The 12,775-nt window shown below is 37.3% G+C and overlaps 1 protein-coding gene across 3 annotated transcripts in view; it reads right to left on the minus strand.

Annotated features, from left to right (window-relative positions):
• Positions 1-588: 588 nt before the first annotated feature.
• The window catches only part of LOC128208281 (eIF-2-alpha kinase GCN2-like), a 45,003-nt gene continuing 32,816 nt past the window's right edge, over positions 589-12,775 (minus strand). For all 3 annotated transcript variants that reach the window (XM_052911802.1, XM_052911801.1, XM_052911803.1), the window contains 10 exons: positions 12,220-12,354; positions 11,712-11,819; positions 11,266-11,400; positions 9,717-9,803; positions 9,441-9,535; positions 5,042-5,216; positions 3,941-4,045; positions 3,677-3,729; positions 3,142-3,210; positions 589-2,805 (listed from right to left, as the gene is read on the minus strand). In XM_052911802.1, the coding sequence (XP_052767762.1) occupies positions 2,742-2,805; positions 3,142-3,210; positions 3,677-3,729; positions 3,941-4,045; positions 5,042-5,216; positions 9,441-9,535; positions 9,717-9,803; positions 11,266-11,400; positions 11,712-11,819; positions 12,220-12,354 (1,026 nt within the window). In that variant the 3' untranslated portion in view covers positions 589-2,741. The remainder of the gene's footprint in view (positions 2,806-3,141; positions 3,211-3,676; positions 3,730-3,940; positions 4,046-5,041; positions 5,217-9,440; positions 9,536-9,716; positions 9,804-11,265; positions 11,401-11,711; positions 11,820-12,219; positions 12,355-12,775) is intronic.

Below are 12,775 nucleotides of genomic sequence, written 5' to 3' on the forward strand. Positions count from 1 at the left end.
GACCGCAGTCTCGTTTGTACGAATCGTATGTAACAAGTGTCTTAATGGTAACATTAGTTTCGTTTCAGTTGAAGCAATCATTCAACGTTGACATAAATTGTTATGTTAATTAAACATGATGTGTATAGAATAATTATATTCAAAACATCAATAGTTCGGAATGATTCTTGTATAAGAATGTAAAGTGCGATGCAAATGTTATATGACTTACTAATTGCATTTTTTAATTACTTCATTGAAGGCCACATTGTAAATATGATGTTGTTATGGTTGAACCTGTAATTATGTCGTAATGTTGTTCAGAGAGCATCAAAAGTACTTTATCAAGTAGGTGAATTTATTGTTTTGAACTGTAAGGCTACATTTCTCAATCAAGAATTAACTTTCAAGCATTTTTAACCTTTTGAAAACAATGCATTCATTCGATAATAAACTAGACAACCAACAGTCTGCATGATGTTGTATAAAGTAGAATAAATTTTGAGGAAAAGTTTAAACAAATATTATTCAAAATGAATTATGACTGAGGTTACTGGAGTCTTTATCAGCAGAAAAAATCAAGAGTAGGAACACTGAATAACTTTCATTTAAATTTGTCTGTTCCAATGTATTCAGAAAGTTTACAACTAAATGAAGTGAACATTATATTACATATGATTCTATTTCATACAACAATTTAATAACATCATTTAAACATATTTTCTATAAAGAAATAAACCCACATTTGTCAAACTAAATTAACAATAAATTGTTAACAAGATGGCCGTGGAACCAAACCTCGTTAATGGCCGTGGAACCAAAGCTCGTTAACAAGATGGCCGTGGAACCATCGCTCGTTAACAAGATGGCAGTGGAACCATCGCTCGTTAACAAGATGGCCGTGGAACCATCGCTCGTTAACAAGATGGCCGTGGAACCATCGCTCGTTAACAAGATGAATGTGGAGCCAATGCTTGTTAACAAGATAGCTGTTGAACCATCGCTCGTTAACAAGATGGCCGTAGAACCAAAGCTCGTTAACAAGATGGCCGTGGAACCAAACCTCGTTTACAAGTTGGCCGAGGAACCAAACCTCGTTAACAAGATGGCCGTAGAACCAAAGCTCGTTAACAAGATGGTTGTGGAACCAATGCTCGTCTGTTCTTATATTCTATTCAAACAGGGCATAACTTTACAATCATAATATCCAGAGTTATCCGCCTTACAGTTCAGATACAAATAGTCTCTGGCAACATGTGTACCAAGTTTCATTTGAATATCTTTTAACTGTTTTCGATTGAGTGGCCAATGTTAACTCTTTACACGAAGACAATGCCGACATCAAAAAATGGCTATGAACATTGTTTCGAGTTATGCCCAAGGCTAAACATGACAAAGATGCCAACAACAGAAACAACAACACTAAGGCTAAAAAAAATCAACTTTTTTTTCAAAAACAGAAGAGCTACATGCATGATGTTTCCTACATTGCATCATGCCCCATATAAAGCTCTAATGATTCTTAAATTTCTTCAATGTCATCTTTGATGAAGCATTTTGGAATATGAAACAAAATATCAAATATTTAGTCTGTATGTATAGTTAACAGTAACTCTGACAATATATATGTACAAAAGATTTCTATTATAAATACTGGTATTCACTTTGAAACACATATTTTTTGTTTATGTTTGAAACTTCATATAGCACTTCAATAAACAATGTGTAAATAACTATAAATGAATTAATAAGATCACAGTTTTTGTCAATGTGGAGACTACTGGCACATTTGAAATGATTGACCTAGATCTCGGACTGATCACACTTTATCCTTGATAAAACTGATGTGTCATCAAAACACGTTCAAAACAGTGTGTCCTGCATCTATAACGATGAACTAGTCCTAAAACTACAACCAACAAGCACTAAAAGCTTTTGATCTAAAAGCACCATCACATTACTAGCATTTAAGACATTGAATTAAAACATTAAAACACACAAAGATGACCATTAAACATTTTAATTTGATCACTCCCTGGCAGAGTTGCTAAGGGTGGGGTCTCTATGGTGTGAGGGTCACTAAGGTCTGAGGGTCACTAAGGTGTGAGGGTCACTAAGGTCTCAGAGTCTCTAAGGTCTCAGAATTATCAGAGTCTCTAAGGTCTCTAATGTTCTGGGCCCATATTCAAAACATTTTAACTCTGAAATTGAGACTCAAATGGCAAAAAAAATAATCTAAGTTTTGCTGTAAAAGAGCTATGATGGTAAAAGTTGTGGTATCTGTTACAAATAACCTGTTTTATGATCAGATACACATCTTTAAGAGCCTGAGTCTCCAGCTCTGGGCTACTAACATATTGAGCCTGAATGCTTTATCATTTTTGATTTTTTTTTATAATCAATGATAAAACCTATTATTTGGAACATGTTAGGAAGCTTAATCTTGTATGCTCTACAAGTAGCAACAGCGCAATAAAAATCTGTTTGGCCTTTTATAGATTTAGGACGTAAATGAAAATGGAAATGGGTCAAACTTCCATCCTAGTACTTGGCAAACATCTTTGCGCATAAGCCAGGGAAGGTCTTTGTTTTGCAATTGCCCTGGTTGGTCAAACATGATGTCCATCATATCAGCAGAAGACAGTTTTTGTTGTGAGAAACCCCATGAAGGTTGTATTTCTGCCCTTTAAGGTTGTATTTCTGCCAGTGAAGGTCGCATTTTTGCCCATGGTGAATATTGTTTTTCTGGCAAGGGTTGCGGGTTAGGATGTGGTGAGTAGCTTCACTCTTTCATCCTTTATACTGTACATCACGATACAGGTACACCTACAGGAAGACAAATATGTAAGGAAACATGACATCATCAATATATAAACAGTGAAGTGTTGGTTATCAGTCCCATTTCTTACAAATTTAACTGTAAGGAAAACTTTCCAACTATCACTTTGTTAACTTTGAGCAACAGTATGGAAGTATACAATAAGTGGAGGAAATACCTACAATTATGTTTACTGTTTAAATGAACCATACTATATGTCCTTAAATTGTTACAATAAAAGTGAAATTCACTATTTAAACACATCAGTAGCCCTGTAATTGAGTGTGAAATGGTTGTCCAGCCATGTAGAATGGTAAATGACCAGTGATAACAGTCACACTTACTTATCTTTGAACACCAGCTGGTGGATGTGGTCCATTATTTTGCTCATGTACTTCTTGTATCGAGGCAATCTGCAGTAAATCAAGCATATACAATCTAGGTTCAGTAACACTAAAATATTGAAGATAAAAAATAAACTACATTTTGTATTGCTTGATATGGTAATAAAAACCCATTTTTTTACAAATATAACTTAAGTCTTTAACACATCTAGTGAGACAAAAAAAGTGCTCGGAGTGAATGGTAACACTTATTGGTTGTAATTTTTCATTGAAACAAGGGGCATAACTTACGATTTTTAAAGCTATACATGTGCGTTACTTCTCTGGCAACATGTTTATCATGTTGATTTCAATGTCATTTTGAGTTAAGTGAAGATTAAAGATTTACCACTCAGGCACCAAGTCAACATATGTATCTCTACTTGACTTCCTGATGTTCTGAAAACTGTTGAGCTATAAATCGAATCTTCTTTCTGAAGAATCCTATTTTATAATATTTCAGTATCATACAGAACCTTTTTAAATGCATACATACTTTTCAACAATAGCACCAATACTACTTTCAAATGCAGACTCTGAATTATCAATCTGAAATGAAATTAATTTTGATAAGAATTATCATCATTTTGAATTAGCACAATCACTTTACAAAAAGACCTCTACACAGTAACATTACAGTTACCCAAAACGATTTAATGTTCCTCGTTCAATGCATCATTTACAGTATAAATTGATAATTATTGATAATGATAAATTTAGCAAAAAAGCGCAAATTCATCTATTCCTCAAGTATACATACGTCAATGAATGCGGTGATGATTTTGATGGCGGACAGTGACATCTCTAAGGCAACAACCTCCAGGCACTTGAGCCAGGGGAAACACAGCGTCACCCGTGACACAATCTGTAGATTAATACATGGTAATAAGACTTTAGGAACGCAGTCATCTTTTTTTTATGCATATGCCAGATCACATGATGGTTGACCCTAAATGTGGGGGTGTGATGAAGTAGGTACATGTACATGAGTTCTGCTCATGAGACATACAACAAGTTTTGTGTATGACCTCGAGATGAGTCCTGCACATGCCACATGCCTCTTTATGAATCAAAGAAATGTGCCAAGTTATTGTACAATCTCTTCATGCATGACAATGTAACCGTGCATAAACAGAAAAAGCCAAAGGACAGACAGATGCACAGATAAACAGCATAATTTTAACATGCTCATCTTCAGGGGCGTCAGGGGCATAACCTCTGCATGACAAGATTACAGCCCAAAAAGGAATGCTTTTTCTCTATAAGCTTATATGCATCAAACCATAAAGATTAGCCTATAAGTGTGACCTTGACCGCTGGTCGAACAGACACATTGCCTTTATATACCTTAAACATGTGACATAATTTTAAAATCTCTCCTGGTGCGACAAAATTAAAGCCCAAACATGACCAACTTTATCAAAGTGCATATATGCAGCGTTCCATAGTTATAAATCTATGTTTGACCCTGAATTTTAAAGTAGGGATGTGGGTCTTGCACATGCCACATTCCCTTTATGTACCAAATACATGTGCCAATTCATTTTAAAATCCCTCTGTGTATGACAATCTTAATTTCAATATGCCCACCTTCGGAGGTATAAAAAAAAGAGCAACAGCTTGTTGTAACTTTACACTTATATTGTTTGGTGTTAATTTTTACCTGTTTTTTTTAATGCCATTATTTTTTTTAATCAGCTAGCATTATTACACATGAATAATTAAATAATTATCAAGAATTTTGTCATTGGCCACTTTGCAGCACTTTCTATATGAAAGTGTACCAAATGCATAAAACAGCATGATTTTTTTTAATTTAAAGCACGCATGTTGCTAAGCAACACCAAGTACATCTTGTCACCTGAGCCTCATGTTTCTTCTTAGTGTTGGAGGCCATCTTGGTGTTTGCCTCCAGTATGAAACTGAAGTTTCCGGAAATGTTTCCTGACCCTGACTGGCTGAAGATATCCTGGCCGGATGAAACATGAGGGAAGGACTTGTTGCTGCCAGAACCAACAGCACTGGGCTTGCTCTCACTGAAAAACACAAATATTGTAGTGGGCTAGCTCTGGCCCTACGTGTATTACAGTTCTGGCGCGGACTTTAGGCTGACATCCGGGTGATAAGTCACAAACAACTAGAACTGTAAGCCAAAGGCTAACGAATACCCCCCAACCCTTCCCTGTGATATTCCAAAATGAAGGTGGACGGGTGAATTTGGCAGTCTGCCAACCCAATTTCTGTTTACCCACCCCCACCCCCCCACACATGAGTACCAAGGAAATAATACAGGTGTAAAAAATCACATATACAAAGGTTCACATAATGGTCATGGATATCCATGGATATCTGAAAGTTTGTTGTTTCTCTCATTTTCACCATAAAAGGGTCATGACTCCTGGCAGGATATTCCAAAATGAAGGTGGACGGGTGAATTTGGCAGTCTGCCAACCCAATTTCTGTTTACCCACCCCCACCCCCCCCACACATGAGTACCAAGGAAATAATACAGGTGTAAAAAATGACATATACAAAGGTTCACATAATGGTCATGGATATCTGAAAGTTTGAGAAAAATATATTGAAAAATGACAAAGGAGTAGGCTACCAAAGCGAATATTACCCCACTCCCACCCACCTCAGGGGAGATAACAAACCTGTTTCTCTCATTTTCACCATAAAGGGGTCATGATGAAAAATGACAAAGGAGTAGGCCACCAAAGCGAATATTACCCCACTCCCACCCACCTCAGGGGAGATAACAAACCTGTTTCTCTCATTTTCACCATAAAGGGGTCATGACTCCTGACAGGATATTCCAAAATGAAGGTGGACGGGTGAATTTGACAGTCTGCCAACCCAATTTCTGTTTACCCACCCCCACCACCTCCCCCCCACACATGAGTACCAAGGAAAAAATACAGGTGCACAAAATCACATATACAAAGGTTCACATCATGGTCATGGATAGCTGAAAGTTTGAGAAAAATGACAGGAGTAGGCCACCAAAGCGAATATTGTAACAAATTTAAGGCCTGTATGCACCTAACTTCAGGACTTTTGATGGTCTTTTTAAGGACAAAATCAATTAAAGGTCTTTTTAAGGCCATGCAAACATTCTGATTAATACAGGTGCACCAAATCACATATTCAACAGTTCATATCATGGTCATTGACATCTGAAAGTTTGAAAAAGATTTATAGAAAAAATGAGAAAAAATGACCAAGGATTAGGCTAGACAAAGCTGTATAATTTTTGCCTATTTTAACTTATTCAGGGTCCATAATTGGAGACATGATCATGTGATTCCAACCACAATCACAGGGGCAAATGTTCTCACCATGGCTAAAAGTTTGAAAAAGATTCATTCAAAAATGACGAAGGAGTAGGACGAACAAAACTAATTTTACCCAATTTAACTCATTAAGGGGCCACAACTCCACTCAGGATCATGTGACTCCCACCAAATTCATGGAGGCAAAGGTTTACATCATGGCCATTAATATTTGAAAGTTTGAAAAAGATTTGCTCAATAGCTTCAAAGAAGAATCCTGGACAAAGCTAATTTTGCCCAATTTAACTCATTAAGGGGCCACAACTCCACTCAGGATCATGCGACTCTGACCAAATCCACGGAGGCACAGGTTTACATCATGGTCATTAATATTTGAAAGTTTGAAAAAGATTTGTTCAATAACGACAAAGATGAATCCCGGACAAAAAAAAACGGACGGACAGACGGACAGACAGACAGACGGACAGACGGACAACCCGATTCCAGTATACCCCCCCCAAACTTTGTTTTTGGGGGTATAATAATAACCGTTAAAATATTTATTCAGTTTACTATGTTAACATCAACAAGAAAGCATGCATGGTAAAACCGTCATTTTGAGAAAGGTTAAAATGTTGTTATAGTTTATGACTAAAGCAGTTTTATTTCCCTGTCAATCAAACACTAAAACATCAAACGCCTTAAATTGATAAAATGTTAATAAAACCTTAGCAAAATCTTATAAATTACTTAAACGTTGTAAAACAGTTCCACTTATTATTTAACTAATGTTCTTTAATATTTCTTGATTCTTTTATGCTATAATTACTTTGAAAAAATGCCGAGATGTTAAACGCAGGCTTCCGCCACGAAAGAAAACTGGAGAACTCCTGAGCAAAAATCTACGCTCCTTATATATGCCTGATGCAGACTATTGCATCGACTCGTAGATCGACACCAAAAAAGCGCATCGACTACAGCTGATTGATCTAGGAAAATGCGATCGATCGCCTAAAATTGAATCGACTAATAAAACTTTGATCGGTCTAAAAATAGAACCGCTGAAAATATGGCTATTAAGATAGTTATGCTAGAATATACATTTTCGCCTTAAGTTTTCAGGGCTAAAGCAAAGCAAAATTACAATACAAGGTAAAAATTATCAACCTCATGAGTTTAAACTTCGCGGTTATAGCAACCTTGGTAAAAAGGATGTGACGTAAATGTCAAAAATCAATGAAACAATATGGCTGACTATGATATTGCAATAAGTTGCTATGAAACAGACAAAATTACATGATATTTCTCATGTTTTAAAAGTAAGAAGCTTATGAAATGAAGTCTTATAAGTCTGTTACACAATATAGCTAAGTTGCTTGCATGTTCTAAATCGGAATATACGTTGGATTAGCAGGAAACAGTAAACGAAATGCCGGGTGGGGTATTTCTACAAAGTAAACTCGTGTCTATAATTGGGTTTAAAATTAAGTTACCCCATCGCGGACAACAACAAATTTGACATGACAACTGTGAGTGCTTTGATAATAACACTTTCACTTAATATATATGTACAGTCAGTGTCACAACACCGGGGCACATCATCATGTACTCTGAAAGTATATCATGTTTGCCTACATTTTGGTATGTGGGTATGAGTATAAACATGTACATTGTAGAAGTTAAGGATCATACCTTACATTTTCATACCCAAAGATAAACCCCCCAGCTTAATGTGTTCAAGTATGTATTTCTTAAAAAAAAACTGTTTTGTTTACTTTAATGTCGAGTGAAAACATTTGTTCATATATGTATCACTTTATCAATTATAGAGGATCCATAAACAAACTGCCTTCAATGGGTGTACACTTCGTCTTGTTTGATTTCCTCCCTTCCCCTACCTGTCTACTGTGTATTTCCCACTTGACCCCCTCCCTCCCCCTACCTGTCTACTGTGTGTTTCCCACTCGACCCCCTCCCTCCCCCTAACTGTCTGCTGTGTATTTCACACTTGACCCCTTCCCTTCCCCTACCTGTCTACTGTGTATTTCCCACTTGACCCCCTTTCTCCCCCTACCTGTCTACTGTGTATTTCCCACTTGTCCCCTTCCCTTCCCCTACCTGTCTACTGTGTATTTCTCACTTGACCCCCTTTCTCCCCCTACCTGTCTACTGTGTATTTCCCACTTGTCCCCTTCCCTTCCCCTATCCGTCTACTGTGTATTTCTCACTTGACCCCCTTTCTTTCCCTACCTGTCTACTGTGTGTATCCCAGTTGACCCCCTCCCTCCCCCTACCTGTCTACTGTGTATTTCCCACTTGACCCCCTCCCTCCCCCTAACTGTCTACTGTGTATATATCCCACTTGACCCCCTCCCTTCCCCTCTCTGTCTACTGTGTATTTCCCACTTGACCCCCTCCCTCCCCCTACCTGTCTACTGTGTATTTCCCACTTGACCCCCTCCCTTCCCCTATCTGTCTACTGTGTATATATCCCACTTGACCCCCTCCCTTCCCCTATCTGTCTACTGTGTATTTCCCACTTGACCCCCTCCCTCCCCCTACCTGTCTACTTGGTATTTCCCACTTGACCCCCATCCCTTCCCCTACCTTTCTACTGTGTATATCCCACTTGACCCCCCTCCCTTCCCCTATCTGTCTACTGTGTATTTCCCACTTGACCCCCTCCCTTCCCCTATCTGTCTACTGTGTATTTCCCCTTCCCCTATCTGTCTACTGTGTATTTCCCATTTGACCCCTCCCTTCCCCTACCTGCCTACTGTGTATATCCCACTTGACCCCTCCCTTCCCCTACCTGTCTACTGTGTATTTCCCATTTGACCCCTCCCTTCCCCTATTTGTCTACTGTGTATTTCCCACTTGACCCCCTCCCTTCCCCTATCTGTCTACTGTGTATTTCCCATTTGACCCCTCCCTTCCCCTACCTGCCTACTGTGTATATCCCACTTGACCCCTCCCTTCCCCTACCTGTCTACTGTGTGTATCTTCTGCTGTAGAAACTCCACCAGGGCACTGACAGCCACGACCTTCTCTGTAATCCTTTCCTTCTCTATTGTTCGAACCTGGAGTGGGAGGATATCAAAATATAATTTTAAATATTAATCATTAATAGAAGAAATACAATTAGGGCCGATTACAATACGTAGCACAATTTAACTTTATCTTCATGCCTCAGCATAAGACAGACTGTCAAAAAGATCAATGTAAACATCACTTTTCTTTCACGCCCACACGCTTTCCCACCTTCACAGTAGATCCTTCTGTATCCTTCAATATGACCAGCTGGGAGATTCCCTGGGCTCGGCAGAAATCCTGGATCTCTTCCTGACCCTAATAAACACACAGCATCATTTACATGTACAAGGGTACTTAGAAGTTATGTTGAATTAAATAACATGCTTGAATATCCCATTTTACTCAAATCTTCTACGTGAACATAATCTACTACACATGAACTTTTCCTAAAAATTGATGTAGCAATGGAAAGCAATGTAATTTTAAAGTATGATGATGGAACTGAGCTACCATGTGTGAGGTAGGAATGTCAGAAGGGAGAACATTTACCATATCATTCTGACTAAGACAATTGAACTTAGAAAGGGCCTTTACCAGGTATAGAGCAAATCCCAGGGCAATAAAAATAAAGGTGTGGTGTAATTGCTGGACATATATAAATGAAATAGTGGTAAAACTTATTAATCATTTAATCAAATTGTTGTCATAATTATGTTTTCCTATGTATAGTTTCAAAGACAGGCTTAAAGGGCATATATATAATACTGGAAATGATGCTTCAAGTAAAATGTGTCAGCGCCTTGAACATGCACAAAGAGCAGACTACTCTGACGGTTTTAAACAATGGATAGAAGGATCAGAGAAATGCATATGTGTACATGGTGGCATATTATGTTGGCTTATAACAATGCAATTTTTGTATCTATTGCGGGTTGCATAAAATCTATATAAAAAAACCTTGTATACAAAATATTGGAGATGTTTTGACTGCTTGTCTTGAAAAAGACATGTTTGAAAGCCATGACTTTTAAGATTAGTGTAATGCGACAGTAATAAGAAATGTGGCGCATCGTGCGAATTTGGGCCTTCAGACATAAATATTACAAATGAAATAATCATAAATGAAAATGTCAAAAATAATGATTTTGTCTATGTTATCAATTTCTTCCAAACTTCTTTCTTTTTAAGGTTTGTCATTGGTGCATCATTTTGTCGACGATTTATTACCATTGGTTTACTCATGTTTCCATAGCAACCATGAATTTTGTTCCGAATTATTTTGACTGCATTCATAGTCTGTGTTTAAATCGGCACAATGTGTTAAAAGTACAAAAATTAATCATCATTTCTTTCTTAATTTATGTTCCTTAAAGATTCTGTGTTAAGAATAATGTTCTTTCGTATCAACCTTATGTGAATGATGTCAAATTTAGTATTCAAAATGCGCAATACATGGTCTCACTTGTAAACACATATCTTACCCAACTGAAGTGATATCATCATGAAATGTTCAGAATTACTTCTTGAAATGTCATTTAATTCAAATACCTTAAAACATAATAATAGCAATTATATGTCCGAAGGCCCAAAACCGTGCAATGCGGCTCATATTATGTTTTAGGTTTTTAGTAGTTGCTAATAGTTTATGCCTTGATCGTTAATAGGAAAACAGATAAGTTATAGAATCACTGTTGGGTTTCCTGTTGAGAAAGCAGTACGGATGTGAAAGGCTTTGGCCTCTGATCAAACCAATAACCTATTTACAGTCCTTACTCACCTCTAATGTCTCATGCAGTATTTCTGCTTTGAGCCCTGCCCTCCACATGTCGCGAACAAGAGCCATCCTCTCCTTCAACATGGGTTGATGCCCTATAGTACACACCAGCACATCATAAGCACTGGGAGGTTGGAACTGAAAGGAAGCCTGTGTTTGTTTTAAATATTCTACAATATTTATGCTACTGCAATGTCGTCTTTGTCAATCATACGAACACATCATAAGCACTTTTTGGCATAAGCACTTTAATTGAACACAACGTGGTTGAACAGAATTGTGAAGAGACTACTACACCAAAAGTCATTCTGTTTACAAACATAAGCTTAAAATGAGAAAAATATAACCTTCAAGCATTAAGTAACTCTCCTGAATCCTCATAATGACTTGGATAAAAATTCTCTTCATGTAGCTTCAGTATATTTCAATATTTGTATAATACTACTCACATCCTGTTGTTCTAACATGGCCTGGACAATTTTCTCAAAGGTGATGCTGACACCCACAGCAGACTGCCGTGAGTCGGCCTTCCTGTGTCGACTCTCAAACTGCTCTATCTGAAACACAAACAAAACTGTACTGAAGTTTAGAAATGAGTCACGAACAATTGTTGCTTCAAAACTCTTGCTGACAATGATGGCAATTCCATATTGTTACATGAAGTACTGACAAACAACAAATAAAAATTATTTCATAAATTATCTCATTAACGCCCGTTCAAGGGATGCAAATATTTTTCAAAAATCTGTCTGAAACAGCAAGAAAACATTAGAAAAAACGTGAATGTTTACACCCTCAAAAATGTGTATTATCCCTGTAATCCATGCACTTTTCAATTATCAAGCATCAGCAGATGAAAGTATGATAAATATCTGAAATAAAATGGTGCAGAAACCGTATGATACTAATTTTTAAAGCATGTTAAAGTGTAAAACTCATGGTAAATTCACCACTAACCAGGTGATTAAAGCGTCCCCCAGCAGCCAGCACCTCGCAGACGGTTTTCTTCTTGTGCATGACATCATACGCTACTTGAAACGTGACTCCCCTGTATAGAGGTGTGGTGTACATGCCGCCCACACTCACAATCACCTGCAAACAAGGCAGAGCTTGTCAAGTAAATATGTCATTTGAATTCATATATTAGAAATTATAGCTTCAAGTTTTGTACTTCAGTAGTTACACATAACATTATTAACAAGAGAGGTGTGTAATGAACAACCATAATATCCTGTTGTTGATTTTGTAAGTCAAACAGGGAACATAACTCAAAAATTGTTCAAGAAAGAGTTATTGGCCTTACTTTTAATGTGCATATTGTCTCTGGCAACATGTGTACCAAGTTCATTTCAATAGTTTTTGAGTGATAGCCAAGCCAAGGACAATGGTTATGCGAAACAAAAATGATGTCAACACCAAGAAAATCCAATTCCCTGACTTTTAAAAAAAAGAACAGGCTACTAAAATTTGTGATATATTGTCCACATCATTATTGAAGGCACATGTATTTTCA

Source organism: Mya arenaria, chromosome 11 (genome assembly GCF_026914265.1).
Source record: "Mya arenaria isolate MELC-2E11 chromosome 11, ASM2691426v1".
Classification (NCBI taxonomy): domain Eukaryota; kingdom Metazoa; phylum Mollusca; class Bivalvia; order Myida; family Myidae; genus Mya; species Mya arenaria.